Source organism: Eublepharis macularius, chromosome 10, assembly GCF_028583425.1.
Source record: "Eublepharis macularius isolate TG4126 chromosome 10, MPM_Emac_v1.0, whole genome shotgun sequence".
In the NCBI taxonomy this organism is placed as follows: Eukaryota; Metazoa; Chordata; class Lepidosauria; order Squamata; family Eublepharidae; genus Eublepharis; species Eublepharis macularius.
Window position 1 is genome coordinate 65230057 of NC_072799.1, and position 20858 is coordinate 65250914.

At 40.7% G+C, this 20858-nt stretch overlaps 1 protein-coding gene across 1 annotated transcript in view; it reads left to right on the forward strand.

The window, feature by feature from the left end:
- CPE (carboxypeptidase E) overlaps positions 1–18857 on the forward strand; it is a 96174-nt gene extending 77317 nt beyond the window's left edge. The window contains exons 3-9 of the mRNA XM_054990554.1: positions 1607–1774; positions 3501–3618; positions 5642–5824; positions 11961–12100; positions 14130–14229; positions 15426–15544; positions 18116–18857. Of these exons, the coding sequence (XP_054846529.1) occupies positions 1607–1774; positions 3501–3618; positions 5642–5824; positions 11961–12100; positions 14130–14229; positions 15426–15544; positions 18116–18214 (927 nt within the window). The 3' untranslated portion in view covers positions 18215–18857. The remainder of the gene's footprint in view (positions 1–1606; positions 1775–3500; positions 3619–5641; positions 5825–11960; positions 12101–14129; positions 14230–15425; positions 15545–18115) is intronic.
- The last annotated feature ends 2001 nt before the right edge of the window (positions 18858–20858 follow it).

Here is a 20858-nt window from a genome sequence, read left to right on the forward strand (position 1 = left end):
AAAAAGAGCCCACAAATAAAGGAGAGACTATTCCAGGATACTCTGTATGGTACAGCAAAAATAGGGAAATAACTCCCTCTAGTGCTGTTTGGAAAATGGAGGGAAAACAGGCACCAATCAATGGCAAGGAGGCAGAGCTCTAACAGAGAGCAGGCCCTATACAGGGAGGGAGAGTGTTCACTTTCTGAAGCTGTGCAGTTGTGAGGCAGGTTTTGGAGGGAGTTGATCCTTTGTCCTGCCTTGGGATGAATCTGGCCTGTTGGGATCAAGTATTGAAATAGGAATGTGTTAGGGGGCTTTGTTTTTTTTCCAGCCAGCTTCTTTTCTGCGTGAGTTTTGCCCTGTGCAGTTGTAATGTTTCTCTATTCATTCTGCTCCATTTGTATAACTGTTCTTCTATTTTCTGAACTATTATAGTATTTGTTTAATAAACTGTTCCTCATTCATTCTGCCTGGGTCTTTGATGCCTCATATTTGATCATACATCTGGGCACACCCTGACTAAAATGATTACTTTGAGAAGCAAGGAGGGTGCTCTGGACCCTCTCCAGTAAAACCCTAGAAGCGAGTTAAGACTCTTGCCTCTCACAGGCTAAAGGGGGCAGGAGGAAAGGAGGGTGTGTGGGCAGAGTGATCCTTGAAGGGACGTCCCCTTTGTGTCAAACCCTGCATAGCCCCACCCTTTTCTGTGACACTAGGTATCACTTTGTGGATTACCATTTTTCTGGACATACTATATATAGAATTAAAAAGCCATTTTAAAATAACTTGATGAAGCGAAACTCAATCTTCCTCAATTTATTATTGAGCTGAAAGGCCAAGGAATTACTAATTAGAATTTTTTTCTGTTGGAGAGAAATATTCAGTGTGAGAGCTCCCTCTAGTGGCTCTGAAGAAACTTTATCTTAAGTATCTTAAATTTAGACTTATTAGTCCAAAGGAAGGGTTTTTCTTATTTGCCCTGTGTTTCTTATTCTAGGGGCCAAGGTTGCTTCCTAGCCTTTGATGGGGAAATGATAGAATGGTGTGTTTTTCTTATGTTAAATATCCATTTTGAAACACTGGAAAATCTGTTTTTGTACATGTTTGAATCTCTGCTCTTTTATATATGAAATAATTAGTTTTAATTATAGAGCCCAGTTCTGATAACCAGAAGCACAACATTCATGTTAGGTTCTCACACAAGTTTTCATCATTCCTTTAATCTAGCATTAAATAATAATTTGTACATGTGTATTACTTATCACAGAACCGTCGTTACAAATAGAAATGGGATAGCATCCAGACCACACTTCAGGTGGAAACAGTTCACACATCAAATAAGGAGACATCAAAGGATGGGTATACATGTGTTAATCAGTCATAACAGCTGGTGTGCCTCTGAGACCCAGATGCTGGGAATAAAAAACAGCTGGAAAATATCTCTGACATCTCCTGCTTTTCAACATCCTCTGAGACACTGTTGAATTACACAGTGTTGAGCTAAATGGACCATTTCTCTCAACTATCACGACAATTTACAATGTGCTTGTTAAGTGATCGTGTGTGTAGTTTTCTACTGATGGCTTGGCTGCTGATAATTCCTTCTGCTTCCTTTTTTTTCCAGCCTGGTGAACTCAAAGACTGGTTTGTTGGCCGAAATAATGCACAGGGAATAGACCTGAACCGAAATTTCCCTGACCTAGATCGAATTGTCTATGTCAATGAGAAAGAAGGTGGCCCAAATAATCACTTACTGAAAAATCTGAAGAAAGCTGTGGATCAGAACTCCAAGGTACAACCCCCCCCCCGTGTTTTCTATCAACATTTAGATGCCTGTGCCTCAAGTCACGTTTGGCGTGGGGGGGGGTTGGTGTTAGGTCTCTGGTCTCATCCTTCACCCATCCCTCTCTTGCTCCACGATATCAGCTCAAAAGGAGAGGGGTTTTTCCATCTCCCATGCCCGCCTCCTTTTGCCAATCATTGTTCTGTGCTACCTGCAGCAAGCAGCTTCCTTGGAAGCCTCCTTGTGGCCACTGTCCTGTCAGTTTTGAGGGGGGGGGCACAAGCTGTGCACACTCAGTCCGGGCTTCACGCATCTCATAGAACCTCCCTCTCTTGCAAGACGCTGCATTCTGCCCCAACATTGCTGTGATCACTCAGATGAAGAGGCGTCAGTGCTTCAGAACTAGGAGAGCTCAAAACCGACTGGTTCATATTGTGATCGATTACTAGTTGTGATCAGCCAGTCAGCTTTGCAGTTCACTGTGTGGCTGTTCACAATCCATTCATGGCTGTTTAAGGGTTTCTGAGCTCCTTCCTGACTGTACAATACAGCACAACCAGGCAGCTTTTGCACATGTTGATTGTCACAAAACCCAAGGGATCCCTAATGTACTACTGCACCCCACTATCAAAACACCAATTTACAGCAGTCCTGGAGCATATAAAGCAATGGTAACAAAACACTGTGTTAATAAGATTCGTGCTGTTCCCTGTTCTATGTATTCCTTTGAGGCTGTAATGGCTGCTGATCTGTGTGAGTCAGCATTGTTTTGCACATGAAGGATTTTGCAGAGCACAGTGGGACCTGCAGTTTCCTCCCATTTGTCTGTTTTCCATATCCTTAAAAGTTGCACAGCTGGAGCGCGCTAGAAAGTGGCCAATGCCATCCAGATGAAAGGACCATGCCCGTGCACAAAAGCTCAGGGGAATGAGAGCGGTTTTGCTACAATCGCAGCTTCAGCTACAAAGTGAACCTGCCAGAATTTTGTCAGCCCCCCCCCCCCACCATAGCACTTTGACATTAATCCCCCAAAGAGATTTCTTTTCAGATGAATTTTGACATTCCAGTTATGTAGCCTTAATATCAGCTGTCACCTTGAAGTTCTGTAATTAAGTCTGATACATTGTAGCCAGCCACCTGCTTTGAAAGTGGGTTATATTATGTTTGTTACTTACTTTAGTTGTGTTTGTGTCTACATTTGTCTTATAACAGATCAAACCCTTAATGTCAAAGTTCACTTGGTATGTGCATCATGTGTCTGTGTACAGCCTCCCTCCCACCCACTTGTATATATGCACTGTCTCTTAACAGGAAGATTTTTGTTCTCTCCCTTTTAGGGTTTCCCCCCTTTCCATTCTAATTCTAGTTTCTTTCCCCTCTCTTCTGTTTTTTTCACTAGTTAAGAATGGGAGGATGGGTACCCATGACCTCCCCCTCAAGATAACAAACTAAAATAAAAAAAAGACCCTGCAATGCACTCAGTTATTCAAACTGTTAACATTTGGATAGCTAAGTGCCAAGTCATGTGAGAACCGCTTGCGGTGCTTAGCTTAAACAGGTTCCATGGAAATTCCTGTAAAATCCCAGAATGAGCTCCATTGATCCACTGTACAGAAAGGAGGGCCTGTTCTCATGCTCCTCTAACAAAGCCAAGAACCCAGTCCATAGTGATTATTCTATCATTGTTGGCTTTGGAATACTGTTGATGAGTACATTGAATTCTTTTTCTTTGTAGCTTGCTCCAGAAACAAAAGGTGTGATTCACTGGATTATGGATATCCCCTTTGTGCTGTCAGCTAACCTTCATGGCGGAGATCTTGTGGCAAACTACCCCTATGATGAGACTCGTACTGGTAGGCTCACGACACAAATGTGTTCATATCAAAAGGATGTGAATTATATAGTCACCTTAGATCTATCGAAAATTTCACTCCTAAATTGTGTGCCAGTATGGAAAAGCTGCATCCACATGTCATGAACAAACCAAGGTGTGTCTGTGCTGAGAATAGACCTCTAAAGACCTTGGGCAAATACATACCATTTCTGTCCTTCCTTTTTTCATGCACGTAATGGAGATGGAGGACTACTTGTGAAATTGTGAGAATTATGTATGGTTTACTTTGGATGCAAGAAGCACATAATTTTTCCCAGTTTCGATGCCATGACAAACTCCACTGTATTTAAGGGAGAGTGAAGAAGTGCATGAGCTTGTAGTCTTTCATTTCTGTCATGTATAAACTGAGGTTCATTTCTGACATCTGAATGGAACCAGAGTCTTTATAAAGTTATTCCTATAAAGAACCATGACATTACATTGATATATTGTCATCCTTTACCCCAAGTTGTTGTATTGTGTTTCTCTTAAGACAGATGTTGGTGGAGTAGACTATTCTAGAGGGGATTGGTCAGGCCATGTTGGATGAGATTGAGCTAAAGCAGATCAAGTGAAAAGCTGAGGACTGCTCCTGAACCCTGCCTTGATTTTTTGACACAGTTGAGAGAAGTACTTTTAACATTTACATCGATCTAATTAGGAATGTTTTGTCCCTTTTAGATTCACACTTCTGTAACTGCTAAGTTGGACTACCACAGTTTGTTCTACAGGGACAACCCTTCTACAGAATTTGCAAACTTCAATTGGTGCAATATGCCATAGCTTGTTTATTAATTGCTACAGGTTTCTACAAGCACATCTTGGTGCTTTAAAAATTACTTCCCTGGCTTCCTATTTATTTCTGGGCTCAGTTCAAGGTGCTAGTTTGTATCTCTAAAGCCCTTCCTGACCTGGTACGTATGTACTTGAAGGACTGTCTTTCCCTGCATAAAGCTGTATACCTGCTCAGGTCTTCCGTACATGTTTTCCTATCTGTGTCTGACAGATGCAGACCCTCTTGGCTAGGTCAGGAGCATTTCCAGCTTTAGCACCTGATCACCACAGGCTTCCATGGGAGGTTTGCTAGGCATCTCCCTTGCTAGCTGTGCAAATGCAGGCTGTATTTTTGTTCTGGTACAACTGTTAAGATTTTTATATGACCATAATTTTACTGAAGGGGTTGGTAGTGTCCTTGAACATATGGGAAGGTAGAATACACATTTTCATATAAATCAATGAATAGTGATCAGCTGTGGAACAGAGCAGACTGGAGAAGGATATGACATATATGGGTATGATGGAAATAGTTAATGGAATAATTGGGGTACAATTGTGCAAACAATTCTGAATAAATCTTATTGAAGTAAATAGAAGTAGACTCGTTGTTTGAAGGATTGCAGTTGTAATGGATTAAAATACACCTGGCAAACTGACTGACACTATGCCGATTAGGTTTCCTCGTTGCTTGTTTGAAATGCAGTGCGCTGAATCTTAAACTTTTGTAAAAAGTTCCATTACGTGATAGCAAACCCTGGCTTGTTACCAAGAATACACTCAACAGGGAGCTGTAACCAGTAACAGCTATTTGAGTATATTGCTATAGGCAATGTTTGTCTCATTGACACATTGCATTTGTAAGACTTTAAAAAGATGACTAAAAATGTTAATGGGAGACATTACCTGAAGTATTGGTGGCCAAATGATGTGTGTACATGAATACTGTTTTCTAATTTTGTCCTGTAATGTGGAGCAACGAAACATGTGCAGCAGAAAGCTTTCAGTATTTAAAAGTATTTTATTTTTGTAACAATGCAGAGAACTTTTAAAATGAGAACAAGTTATCCCTGTTCAAAAACAGCTGAAACGTGTTTGCCTAAATCAAATGCATATGGCCTTGTTCCTAAGAAACTTTTCGCTACTCTGGAAACAGCAACAGACATTGTCTGACATTTTCTAAGGTATCTTCACGGCTCATCCACATATTTCCGGTTTTGTTTTCCTAGGCAGTGCTCATGAATACAGCTCCTGCCCAGATGACGCAATTTTCCAAAGCTTAGCTCGAAGCTATTCGTCCTTCAATCCAGTCATGTCAGATCCCAACAGGCAACTTTGTCGCAAGAATGATGATGACAGCAGTTTTATAGATGGAACAACCAATGGTGGGGCTTGGTACAGTGTTCCAGGAGGTTTGTATCATAATATTGTACAGACTCAGTTTTGGTCAAGGATGAATGCTGGTTACTGCTGCTACTACTTCTACAAGCAGTTCTATTATATTATAGATGTATCATAGACTTCTCTAAATTTTCTAAAATTCTCTAAATAAAGAAATATCATAGAATTAAAACAAGTCTTACAGCCAGTGTGATGTGGTGGTTAAAGAGTTGCACTAGAACTGAGTTGACCAGGGTTTATTCCCCACTTGTCCACAAAGTTCATTGTCAGGGATGCTTTAGACTGATCCTGCACTGGGCAGGGTGTTGGACTGGATGGTCTGTATGGCTCCTTTCAACTCTATGATTCTATGATGACCTTGAGCCAGTCACATGCTCTCTGTCCTAGCCTACTTTGCAGAGCTGCGAAGCCAAAATAAAGGAGGGGAGAACCACGTATGCCACCCTGAGCTCCTTGGAGGAAGGCTACAACTAAAATGTGATAGATAGATCTCTTGATTGTAGTCTCCACAACAGCTTCTGATTGTTGTCCTGACTCAAATATTACACAAATATTGCAGCCTGACATGTTGACTGGAGATGAATGTGCCTTCTGAAAGTGCCCCATCTCTAAAACACAATGTGTGATTTAGTACTCTTTAAGCAAAAATATGATCACATAAGCGGAAGTTTTACAGCCTCTTTCAGCTGTGCCATTGCCTGTCTTGTTATCTTTTACATATACTAAAATAGTTGGTGAGATTGTGGTCCACTATGATGGATGCCAGTCAGTCAAGAAATTAAAGATAACCCTTCTCATGAAAGATGCAAGCAGAAATACAATGCAAGAAGTTGCTATTAGAAACAGTGGAGGGGAGTAAAGGAGGTGGGGTGGGGAGGATGTCATGAAGACAGGGCTCATTTTGAGGAGGAACGCAGTTCCGGCAGTTCCCCAAAGAGGTCACACCTGACCGCCCACCTGACTCAGCCATTTTGGGCCAATTTTGGCCTGGATTGGGGCTGAAACGGTCCAGATCGGGCCTCTGATGCATGGTGGATCACTCTCCCGTTCAGCAGTGGCCTGATCCCGACCATTTTGGGCCCCCTTTCAGCCATTTTCAGCCCCCTTTTGCCATTTTGGGCCCAATTTCGGCCCTGCATGGCCAGGATTCAGTCCAAAACAGCCAGGATAGGTGATGTCAGGGGGTGTGGCATATGCAAATCAGGCATGCTAATGACACACTTCCAGTGCTGTCAATGGGCATGGCACAGGCTAATGAGTTATGCTAATGAGTTATGCTAATTAGTTCCTCCAGCTCTTTTTCTACGAAATGACCCCTGCGTGAAGATATTGGTGTTTTTGTAAATTGCTGGTCACTGACTGTGGAAAATAAACTACTACTACTACTACTTGGTTACATATAAACATGGAAGGTTTCTGTGGTGGAAAGTTGTCATAGGGTATTCACCATAAAGACTCTGAATCAGATGTATGATGGGAGTTTTGTGCCTTCCAGATGCAAGCCGACATCTTCTGCATTGTGAACATGGTACATGGAGAGAATCAGCTTCAGCCTCTCTTCCCTGCACCGTTTTTATATCCTCAAAACCATCCTGTGGAGCTGCTTTTGTCTCCATGGCCAATCTTAACATTCACCTGCAGTCAACCTCTGACTGCCAATGCTAGGAGGTAAATCAGAGGAAGGCCTTGGACTCTGTGTGTCCTGTTTGTTAGCCTTCCAAGGCAGTCAGTGGGCACTGTGTCAATCAGGATGCTAGACTAGATGAATACTAGTCTGATCCAGCAGGGATCTTCTGTTGTTCTTACCATCAGTGCCTTCCTACTGTGACATCATACTCAGAATCTTAGTCCTATTCAATGGGGCTTATTCCCAGGGAAGAGTTCTTAGAATTGCACTGCATGTTACTTATGGGACTTTCACAACAGAGCCAACAGCATCTCCATGGGGCAGTATGGGAAGGGAACAAAGCCACTTCTCCCCATGCGCCAAGGTCCTGAGCAGAAGAGTATGCATCTGAACATGATGGCCTTTGTGGGTACTTTGGCGCCCACAGATGCAATTTAAGACATCTTATAAATTTGTAGCGCTACATTTTGCATTTTGAAGCAAAATTTTAAAACAATGTGATGCTAGCTTTTTATTTCACTGTGCATGTAATAAGTACCTAAGTCTATATATGAATATGCCCTGTTTTTAAGGTAATATTACTTTGCCCATCCCTACAAATCTTAAATGGGTCACAGCATTTGTTCTTGCTATGAATAGGGCAAAACTCTAATTCTCATACTGAAATTACGCCCTTAGTAGAGATTCTGTGCCCAACAGTTAGAAATGAATTAAAAAATGAAGCTTCAACAAATGTCAGTTCACATAAAATAAAGGCCTCTGACATTTAAAATACAGTTTAATTGCAGGACAAGATAATCTTCCTGCAGATAATATTTCTGTGTTGATAAGAGAATCAGATTAGAGCTTCTTAAACTAGAACTTTAGGGGACTCCTTGGTAATAAAAGGTTTTAGTTAAGCTTAAAAACAAAGAAACCCACCAAGGTATGTAGTGCTACAAATGTATAAGACGTTTTAAACTGCGTCTGTGGATGCCAAAGCACCCATCGATGTATTTCCTGGTGCCTGCTTCCTTTATAAGTGCTGAGGATAAAATTGAAAAACTGATTGGCTAGCAACAGACTGACTCACTTATTTCAGGCAGGCACATCACAAGCATATCACAGTTGTGCACCCTCTCCGTGGCCATAGACCCAGCTTTTCTTTCATCTCTGGGCTCAGTAGCTTCTCTTAGCAAAGCCTCCCCTTTCTTAGGAAACAGGTACTAAACAGCATCTCTCTCTCAAAGCAAAGAGTCGATCCCAGCGTTTCTCTTCTTTCTTGAAGCAGGAGCTACTTCAGAACAGCCAAGGATGCATCACCTTTGTATTCTCACGGAGTGCCCTTTCAGAAATAGCTGCCACCATTATTGGTAGACACTGGGCTTAGAACCTCCCAACCTTTTGTAAGAACTCTCAGTGTTTTGTGATTGACCCAACACAACATAGCATCCATTTTGTGTTTTTTCTTCCCCTCCCTCCCTAGCTATTTTGTTATGCCAACTATGCTTTCTCAAAATTCTAAAAGAACTTGCAGCCACAACAAAGCTTAGTGCCTCTGTTTTACAGTTTTTATTATGAAAATATCAAGGAGTTCTGTGGCTCCTTAAAGACTGACAGATGTGATATAAGCTTTGGTGGCCTGGAGCCCAGTTTTTCAGGTGCATCAGTCTTTAAGGCAGTTCAGGACTCTAGGTTATGAAGGTAAAAATAAATAAATGTGGAAGAACTGTGCAGATGTATCCCCCTAGAGGAGGGATGCTTGCACTCCTAAAGGTTCATCTTGTGTCTAACTGCCAGTTCCAAATAAACCCCAGATTGATTGTTGATCAGATTGAGTGATCAACGCTAAGCCTTTCATCAGAGTTTGTACATCTGTGGTCTGTTGCACAACAGCACACACACACACACATGCATGATACAGCAAAGGAACATGGAAGATGTATTTTCCCCATGGAGGTTTTAACACTGATTATTTTCTTCTGATTTGGGGGCTCCATTTCAGCATAGCTTTTTATTTCATCAGCAGCAACCATCATTTCAATGGTAACACATCTAACATATTTTATACTCTCAGAAATGTTACAGTCAAAACGTTGTGTGTATTACTTTGACATCACTGGTGAATCCATTAAAGTACATTGTTTCTTTATTCTGTCCGTTTGCTTTCCCCCAGCTTCCCCGTATCAGAGGTATAAGAAGGCCTGCATCCAGCTCACCAAGCAGGCATTCTGCCCTGTGTTTGGCAATCTTATTACCTAGTCTTGGGAGCTACAAACCCCAAATATGGGCATTCATTCCTGATTCAAAAGGGGATGCCTGTTCACAGAAGCCTGCTTCCATTCACTCATCACCCTCTTTTTAACGGGGAACATGTGCTTTTGATGGATTCATAATAGCTTAAACATGTGCAACTAGTAATTGTAATGTCAAACACATTTCAGTGTTACATTGGCACCATCCTTTCCCAGTCTCCTATTCATCCCTAGTACTGTAAATACTTGGTTTTCTGCATTGCACAATTAGAAAGAATTGCCTGTTCCAAATTATTCCTTGAGGATGCATTGCATTTGTTATTGTGTTTTATTTGCATATGTAACAACATTTTTCCTTCTTCATCTGGAAAGCACTGAACTGTACCTGGACACTGTTTTTGACTTCTGAAGATAGGGTTTCTCAAGCCAAATATATCCCATCAAAATATATAGTCCAGATGTAATATCAGATTTGGTGCAGTTGTATGCCAAGCTGTGACTACCAAGAAATTCATTTTATTAAATTGGCCATTTCAGCACCCATAGTTCTAGAAAGTCCATACTGGCCCCTGTTCTCGTATAACATACACCTGCTTATTTCAATTGACTGTAGCTGATTAGTCCTAGCTGAAAGACCATGACTAGGTTTGATGTAGTATTTCTATGGGGTTACAGCTCCTCAACTCCCATTTTATTGAAGGTGTTTTCACTGTGACCATGTAAGTGCCTTTGAGGTCTCATGGTATTTGTGTGTGATGTTATATGTGAAGGGTAGAGATTGAAAGAGACTTTTTGGAAATTGTTTGTAGTGTTTACATTCTCATTAAAGATACATAACATGCAAAAGAGAACCTGCTGAATCCAGACATTATGGTGAACAATAATTAAACAGAGGTATTGCTTGCATACTCTCAGCTGCTCTGCTGTGCTTGTGTGTGCCTTTTGTTTCTCCCATTTTCATCAAGCTCTTGCACACTGAACATTTGATCAAACTCCAGTTGGCTGTAACATCTCAATGCAGACATCTGGGCAAATTGGGATTTGTTCAGGGATGATCGAACACCTGCCACTTCCTGTCTGGCAGTGGCTATCAGGCAACCAATTGACTGACTGTGGATCTATTCACAGCATCTTGCTGTGTGTTCATGGGAATTGGCTCCATGCAGCCACCAGAAGCCAAGCCCCAATGAGGGATCAGATGTGAATTGGTTTCTAATTGCCTGCTGGAGAAATTCTGTTCTGTACCAAACATTGTTCTTGGAGGTGGGGGTATAATCAGGAACTTCTGATCAACCATCCTGAAAACTTTGATGACTTCCAAACTTGCTGAGATGCAGCAAATTGTGTTTGTGTGTATGCAAAGCTCAGATGATTTTCTTTCTCCTCTCTCACCCCAAGCTGGTGACTTGGCCTGCACAGAAAAGGAGAGAAACCAGTTCTTTCTCCTCTGTTTTTTTCAATGAAGAAATTAAAGCCATTGCATCTGTCCAACTTGGCGGGGGGAGCTCTTTCTATGCTCCCTTTTGCAATGCAAACTTTAGAAGCATTGCTTCTGTACTCACCAAGCTTGGATAGGAGGGCAGAGAAACAAGCTCTTTCTCTGCCTTTTGCAATGGAGAGATCAGTAGCATTGTTGTTGTCCCAGTCCAGATTGGCAGGGAGGGAAGAGTAACAACTCTTTCTCCTTCCTTTTGCAACTTCACTGTACAGCTGTTTAGCTGAGTGTGGGGGTCAGAACCTGACTGACAGCTGATCCCTGATCACCTGTGAGTCGGCTTCTGTCCAACAGGCAGCTGCAAATGTAGTGTTTTGCAGCTGAGTTGCTTGATGCAATCCAAAAATATCGCTGACCAGCTGATAGTCTGATTGTGAGTGTTTAACAAGATAAGTTTATCTGTAGAACAGGTTTGCTGAGAAATTTGCGGCAAGTCCCCCCCTCTCCCGCCCTCAACTCCACCAGGAGACAAGATTTTAAACTGGAAATCTACCAAGACTTAGAACTTCAGTTTGTATAAGTAAAAAATCTCTAATTCAACAAGGCAATTCTGTTTAGACATTACAGCAAATAAGAACTTGATCAAACTGGGAAGGGTTTGCTTACAATCTCCATATGAGGGGAGGAGGGAGGGATGTGCCTAAGCACAGCATAAAAGTTGTGATAATGCTCCATGTTGTCATGCATCTGTTTAAATCTAATCTGTCATGACATCTGAATACAACCATAGTATTGCATGGAAACACCTGGTCTCATGCCAGGGTTAACCTACTGGCTTGTTAATGTTGCAGGTATGCAGGACTTCAATTACCTTAGCAGCAATTGCTTCGAAATCACTGTGGAACTTAGCTGTGAAAAATTCCCTCCTGAAGAAACTCTGAAGAGCTATTGGGAGAACAATAAGAACGCACTTATCAATTACATCGAGCAGGTAAAATGAAAGTGTTGTTTTTTGGGTATCAGGGATCAGCTCTTTAATGGGAGGACACAGTCGTATTTGAGGGGGGGACCATGTGATTAGATTTTCCTGTCATTTCCCAGAATTAAAAAGTATTCTTCTGTTTAGATGCATTCCTTGAGCTCAGATTTGCATTTATTCACATATTGATCTACTTTCAAAGACAAGAGTCTTCAAAACATGATTATGCATCTAACCAGAAGTAGGGCTACTTTTACATGGAAGTTTAGCTGAAAGAGTATGACAAAGAAATTTTGCCATCTAGTAACATCTTCCCCTCAGAGATCATTGCATGCATGGATTCATTCATAGAAATTTCAGACAATTTACTAACTTGATAGCCTTTAGACACGGTTGCTAGTTTTCTGCATATCCAGGGTTGTCACATTACAAGTGAAAACACAGAGTCCTGAGAATCTCATTTTTTAAAAAAAACAAAAGGCAGCAAGGTTCTAACGCCCCACAATTGTGGGGAATATTAATCCTAAGTGACATGTGGTTGTGCGTACATCATAAGATATACATGTGAATAGTAACTGCACAAGATGCTGGTTGTTGTGGGTTTTCCAGGCTGTATTGCCGTGGTCTTGGCATTGTAGTTCCTGACGTTTCGCCAGCAGCTGTGGCTGGCATCTTCAGAGGTGTAGCACCAAAAGACAGAGATCTCTCAGTGTCAGAGATCTCTCAGTGTCACACTGAGAGATCTCTGTCTTTTGGTGCTACACCTCTGAAGATGCCAGCCACAGCTGCTGGCGAAACGTCAGGAACTACAATGCCAAGACCACGGCAATACAGCCTGGAAAACCCACAACAACCATCGTTCTCCGGCCGTGAAAGCCTTCGACAATACATTGCACAAGATGCTGTTCATATAAACTGCACAGAGTCATCAGCTCCTGATATCATGAAAAATTGTATTCTGTGGTTAGAGGTATATTTAGTTACAATCCACCTGCCTCAGTAAGAACATCAAAATACACGCAACCAACAAAATTAGAGAACACCGCACTAAAAAGACAGTATAATACAGACAGTAAAGCAGGATTGCAAGCCCGGAGAGCAATGGAATAATTATATTACATACAGGGGGCTTTATCTGGGAAAAGAAGTGGCAGAACTCTCAAGAGAGAAATGAGGAAGAAACACACGGGATTCTTTGAAATCATACTATTTTCAAGCACTATTGCCGAGTATTTTCAAGAGGTGCCGGAACTCCGTTCCCTCGTGTTCCCCCTGAAAAAAAGCCCTGATTACATACAATAAACAGAGATGCACAGTTTAGTTTAGATCCTAAGCATAGTTACTCTAGTCTACGCCCAGTGATTTCAGTTGGCTTAGACCGGAGTAACTTTTCTTAAGATTGCGCTCTTTTTATATATAAAATCTTAAGAAATCTGCCTCAAGTCTCAGTGAGACTTAAGAAAATCTTAAGAAAACACACACACACACACACACACACACTGTTTGTTACTGGAAAAATAGTATGACACAATCACAGTTACCTTCTAGTAAATCTGGGGGAGGGGTAGTGAATGAAAACAGTTACTGAGGATTAATTTTAGATGGAAATGTCAACATTTGCAAAAAAAAAAAAGGCCCTTGATTAAGCACATGATATTCCAAGCATATGGGCTACCATGCCCATTTCAATGGTAGCAGATCCACATATCCACATGCATGGCTCTGCTACCTGTAGTAGTGGAGAGGTTTGGAGGGCTTGCTGCAAACACCATAAGAAGTCTGGCTACTGTCTTAGGAGGTTGTGTCATTACAATAATCTTGATAGCTTACCACAATTAAATCTTGATCCTCAATATCTGTACCAAAACTATGATTTTGGAAGGCAGAATGATACAAACAGCTATTTCAGCAAATACAGTTATCAGAGGTACAAGCTTTAGTTGGATAAACTGATAATTAACCAAGGCCTGATTCCTATCTTACAGGATTCTAAGGATTCAGGTAAATGCAATTTACCTGATAAGTGATAATTATTTTTCAGATACATCGGGGGATAAAGGGATTTGTTAGAAACCTTCAAGGCAATCCCATTGCTAATGCCACCATTTCTGTGGAAGGGATAAACCATGATATTACATCAGGTAATATGATCTATTTTCAGGTAATAAGGTATTCTTAGCCACATGGAATAAGACTGGTTTGGTTTCCACCAGCTGGACACATTCTGCACTGGTGTTTCATGAGTTGGTAAAGGTGAAACTGTTGAACCAGAAAGGATCGTAGTCTTCTATGGAAGCAGTGCTCCCATTCTCTGTGTTGTCTCTGAGGCCTGATCTTTCAGGGGCCTAGTTGGGGCCTGATCCTCTGTGGAGTTCTAAATGTGGGAGAAACAACCTTGTTTGATGGCAGCAAAATGGCCCACAAGCCAGGCACTTCTCTACTCAGGTTTGCTCTCTCTGACTATCTTGCTAGTTAAGAAGGGAACTAGGGGCTGCCAGTTCAAGGCCTAGCCTTATGCAGTGAAGTGACAACTGACCTTCGTCTGAGTCCTCTATTGGGATTGTTTTGGGGGTTGATTGCTGGTCTGTGGTCTATGAATGTAGGGGCTCCTGTGGGGGGAGGGGGGCAGCCAGCAACCCTCGGTGTCTTCTGAGCCCCCCAGGCTTTTGTCAGAGGAGTCAGTTCTCCTGGCTGCCTCCTCCGCCTCTTCTTTTTCAAATGGAGGGGCCCTGACATTTGAAGACATGTCCAAAAAGTAGAGTTCCTTGTCATTCAGGGATGTTTTCTTATTATACTAAACTCACAACTGCTTTGTTTTTCAAACAAATTTGTGAACAGTATATAGCAAATGCATTAGTGATCTCTCTGAATACATTTTATGGAAGGGGCCTTCTTTGGCATAGTACGTAATGTATGAAGTCACATTCTTATGATAATTAAAATACTGTTTTGTGTGTACTGTAACCCTAACAAATAACTCTATTGTGCACAAGGGGATGTCCTGATACACTTCAAAACCTCTCTGTGACTTGGGCCACAGTGCCTATGTTGGTGCTGGAAAAATCCAGTGTGTGCCCTGCTGATCTTTTATACAAAGCCTTCCTAGGTATTGTCTAGTTTTGAGCCATTGCATGTGTATATATATTTAATTATTTCTATGAAATAATTATTAATATGAAACCTGGATGCTGTAAAAATGTTTCACTGAACAATGGTGAATACATTTTAAAATTATCAGAATGCATGAGAAAGAGAATTGCCTGGCTTATTGGAAGCACATGATTATTATGTATTAAAATGTTTTTGGTGGTGTTCACATCTTGCCTTTCTTCTGCAGCTAAGGATGGTGATTATTGGAGATTGCTTGTACCGGGAAATTATAAAGTGACAGTCTCAGCACCAGGTTTTCTAGCAATAACTAAAAAAGTGGCTGTTCCCTTTAGTCCTGCCATTAGGGTAAGTGTTAACTGATTCACATAAGTTGATAATGAACATCCATATTTTTGTATTAGTAGTTAAGAGTTGTTTGCATTGGTAGTTAAATATGGTATCTCTTAGAAAACTTCTTATGTTTAATCTGCCTTGGAACTCAGTGAGAAAGGCAGAATAATAACAATAACTCCTGTTAATAATATTTCTGCTGTTGAAACAGAATCTGTGTCATATATATAAAGTACAAACTATGGTTTTAATAATTAAATGAGAACAAGATGATCTACCTCAGTGACAGCCGACATCCAGCCAGTGAAGACATTTGAGGCCCTGTGTACTTGGCCAGTTTTCAGTTGTTCGCTGATTCAATTGTGTCAGAGGAGAAGCATTATACATATTATATAAATGCAGAAAATAGTGCATAGTCCCTTTAACTGGATTCTGTGTGCTCTGAAGGGTCAGGAACAGGATCAGGTAGGGTTGCCTGGAGATGTCTGGAGAAAAAACTGTTCTTCTGTTCTTTTAACAGAGGCTTGATAGTAGAGAGTGCCCTCAAGTCATAGATGACTTATAGCGACCCCTGATGGGGTTTTCATGGCACGAGACTAACAGAGGTGGTTTGCCATTGCCTGCCTCTGCAACCCTGGTCTTCGTTGGAGGTCTCCCACCCAATTACTAACCAAGTTTCTGAGATCTGATGAGATCAGACTCACCCGGGCTATCCAGGCCAGGGCTAATAGAGGCTTAAGGGGATGTTATTTAGCTCTGTGCCATTAAAAGTTTCATATATTCATTTTCTGTTGAAGGGCAAGACATTTTTCTCCAGGTCTGTTGGCAGCCCTAGGGTTGACAGGGGGTCAAAATTAGGTTTCTGTTATTAGTAACTCACTTGGCCTCTTGTGGCAAGTAGCAGTTGCCCTCAGTGCAGACATATGTCCACAGCCCAAGGGGGGCTAACCCCTGATGTGCAATCACCCTAGAGCAGCTCTGGCAAATGCACGTGTGGGCCCTCTACTGTCTAACTAAAGAACAGGCACCACTAGCACCTCAGTCAAGAAACACTTTGACTGCCATCCCCCTCTTTTTTCACCAAAACTGAGAAACAGCAGGGCCTCCATTTGGCCCTCTGTACTGTTGCTGTAGCAACCAATACTCTTGCCATCCCCTTAGTCCTTGGCTCTGACCACATTCTTGATAACATTTACAGGAGCACCATAGGGCCTGGACAATGAAACTGAATCAGGAAAAAAGTCTAATTTTAATGGAAAATAAATCAGTTTCTCCTGAGACCCATTACACTTGTGTATATGTGAAAGAGAGAGATTACAAATTATTGCTGTCTGTTACAGTTTCTTCCCTGTATTTAACCTTGAGGGATAGGTGCCAGGGGGAAACTGGGTTGGATCCAGACTAAATGAGCAATTTCTGCTTATTCCCCTTTCCTGTTGCAGATACCCCCTCACATCCTCCCTCAGGGTACTCTGTCCCCCAGGAGCAGCATTTTGTGAAGATCAGTGGGCTGCAGAGGGAGGGAGGGAGGGAGGAAAGTTCCATTCTGCCATCAGACAACTTAGTCTGGATCCAGCCCTGTGAGAGGAGCTACTGAATATTGTCCTCCATTTCCATGTACCTCATATGATGTACGCTGTCTTGACCCCTTGAGAGTATGAAAAGGAAAATCTAATTAAATATATTTTCAGTGGGTTCCTCTTTTACTGTGAAACTTTCCTGGGACCTGAAGAGAATTTCACTTGGTTTGGAACTAAAATTCAATGAGATTTGATCAACAAATCCCATAGGGGAATCTTTTAACATAATACAAGAAAATATCCCACTAATCTTTCTGAATAAAGACTGAGGATCCCTTCCATTTCCTTGGTTAAGATGCTATTTGAACTCATACTATGGTGTGTGTACTATGTAATGTGCACAAAAGTCTACATTGTTTATTGCTGTAAAATATTTACATACCCACCTTTCTTCCAAGCATCTAGAATGTGAGGCAGGTAACAGCAGTATAAAACAATATAAAATCAATTCTATTTAAAAACAAACACATTAAAAACAAACTACAAACAACTTATGCCCCAACCAGCAGAGTATTTCCTCTTTGCCCAGGCTCAGGCTACCTAAAATCCTTCTGGAAAAGGTCTGTTTTGCAATCTTCCTGGAAAGGCTGTTCCAGAGGTATGGGGCAACCTTTGAAACCCCCATCCAGGACTGTGACAGAACATGCGTTAGACAATGGGGTGCCTGGTAAGACACTTTGCTGGGAAGAACGGAGCTGCCACACAGGAACATGAAGGAAGGAATGGTCCCTCAAGTATTTGGCTTCATCCAGGTCATAAAATAATAACATTTGATTTATATGCCACCCCTCCAGACAACTTAATGTCCACTCAGAGCAGTTTACAATCATCCTGTGAGGTGGATGGGGCTGAGAGAGCTCTGAGAAGCTGTGACTGACCCAAGGTCAACTCAGCTGGTTTCAATCGGAGGAGTGGGGAATCAAACCTGGTTCTCCAGATTAGAGGCCTTCTGTTCTTAACCACTACATCAAACTACACCTTCTTCATATTTATTTCTTTTATTTAGGTTGATTTTGACTTGGAATCATTGTCTGAAAGAAAAGAAGAGGAAAAGGAAGAGTTAATGGAGTGGTGGAAGATGATGTCAGAAACTCTGAATTTTTAAGCAGGAGCTCTGAATTTATAGCTTTTAATCTATTATGTGTTAAGTATAATGTACTGTGGAAAGTCCCTATGTTTTAGATTTTGAGTAGCTTGCAATATCTTCATTTTTGAGTATTTTTTTAAAAAACTCAATAATTTGTTCTATGTAAAACATATTGCTAGGTACTTTTATGCCATCATCCACTATCCTACATATTCAGTGTGGAGGAAAGATACCTGATTGAATGTTTCAACTTGCTAACTCAAACAAGTTTATGTTTATTTCATTCACAAATCCTGAATGTGTATATTTTAAGCACATTAAAAAACTAATAATTAGCATTCACCTGCAGATATTGCTACCAATATTTAAGAATGCAGGTGAGCATCTGTCTCACAAAGTAATGGCTCTGAAAAAGTTGGCGATAAGAAAGTGGTGTTGTAAGTAATGCTTTACTACCATGTAAATTTGTTTTATGTCTTTGTGTAAAATAAGGATCACATGTTCCTGGTTTCATTTCCTCATATAGAAATATCTTTTATCGATCTTATATAAAAGTTAACAGGAAATAGTGCAACGTTTTCATTATTCTATCCAACAATATTCCCAAGCAATTTCATAACCAGATTAAAATTTCAAGATGATTAAAGAAGAATCACGCTGAGCACTTGTTATTATGAGTTGTATGTGCTGTGCACTATGGTCTTATTTTTCAGTAATGTACGCACTTGAGTAGACATGAATTTGCATGAGAGGGTCTCAGTGTCATTTGCAAAATGTTAATCCAAAAGTTGCCTGATGTGTTGCATCTTTAAAAATGGACTTGACAATCAAGTTGTGTCAAATGGTTTGAAAAGCCAAACTCTAAGTATATTTACACAGCAATAAGTGGCACTAACGTCAGCAGGACTTTCTCCCAAGCCACACAAGCTAAAATGAAGGACTTGTATTGTAGCAGCACTTATACATAATAGAGTTTGCCAATCATCAGCATTATGCAAAGCAGGACCTGCAAGTCACATGGGGACGTTTAGTTCCTGTTCCAATAAACTGCGGTTCGTGACAATTAATATGATTGCCATGGTAGCACAGAGTGCCTGTTCTGTGATGTTCTTTCTGTTTGAACACTACAATCTCTGATCAGAGTGGCAACTGGAAGCACGTTTAGTTAAGTCAGTCACATTATTTTACTTGCTAGTAGGTATATCCGTGAAACACTAGGTTGGAATTCAAATGTTAAAATAACTTTTCCTGTATAAAGAGACAATCAAAACTAAACTGACAATTGTTTATGAATCAGAAAGACAGTTAACTATTTGCATTTAACAATCTGTGCTGTGGTCAACAACACACTACAAACATACACATGCCCATTTCTCCATAAAGTAGCTTAAAGTAAGAAACATGAAAGACAATAGCACTTTAATTATGGCACTAAAGTTATACTCGAGAATATTTATTGCAAAAGGTGATGGCACTTGGTAAGTGGCAAGGAGGGTTTGAACATTGTAAGTCATTGACTCAACCATATGAAATTTCCCCTTTGATTCTAAGCCAGAAAATACAGGGATATGGAACAACAGGTGTTGTGCATCCAGTTGGGCTGTGCAGTAGATTTCTTTGGCAAGTGTGATGTTGACATTACATCCTGCTGAGTCTCAGAATGGATATGTAGTTCAGCTTGTGTTGTATATGTTTTGTCTTATTTTCATGCAGATGTGATGGAATAGCACCATCCTGCAAGCAGTCTCTTTTGGTTTTCTTTGGAATTGCTACTATGTAAATCGAGAGAGCTTAAAACAGTTGAATGCTTCGCTATCAGAAAACAAGTACTATCCCTTACTAAAACAAGTAAGGGATCATAGCGAAGTAGTAGAATCCATATTTTGCACACAGAAGGCCTGTAATTTGATCCTGGACCTGTTCATTTCAAAGGATATCAGCTAGCTGGGCTGGGAAAGACTCCTTTTATTAAGAGGCATTACAAGTCAGAGTAGTCAGCACTGGGCTAGATGAACAAATGGTCCAACTCAGTATATAGTGGCTTTATATGCGCAAATGTTCAACTAAGTAAAAAGGTTGAAGAACCACTCAAGCAGGATTTAATCTAGTAACGTTATTAAAATGAGCCATATTATTTAAAAAGTTTACAGTGCAAGGAATTCAATGTAGAGTCATTTGGTTAAAAACATACTGTACTATTATTCAATAAATAAGGTATTTAAAAATGTAAAATGAGTGACTAATTTGCAATATAAAGAATGTTGGACTGTTCTGTTTATGAGTAGATGTCTTGGGCTCTGTATATCTAAAAGATGCTGCCTTCATGGTTTGAAGGTTAAGTCAAAGAGCTGCTTGGTTATACTGTTTTTATATCATATTCATAGTGTGATGGATACACATACTTAGTACAGGGTTAATAGTAATGAGCCCTGAGCAATTTTTTGGCATTGCTAAAAGGGATGTGCAATTCAGTTTATCCAGTCTGAAAACATATTCTGGAATCATGATTAATATTGGGATTCTCAGATAAACCAGTAGTGCTCGTCCTGATTAATTCCCCCAAATATAATAAATCAATCAGGACTGGCATGTTAAAGGTTGCAGCAGCTTTTCTTTTGCTGTTTGCAGCTTTTCATAGGCAAAAAAAGGGGAAGGCAGAGGG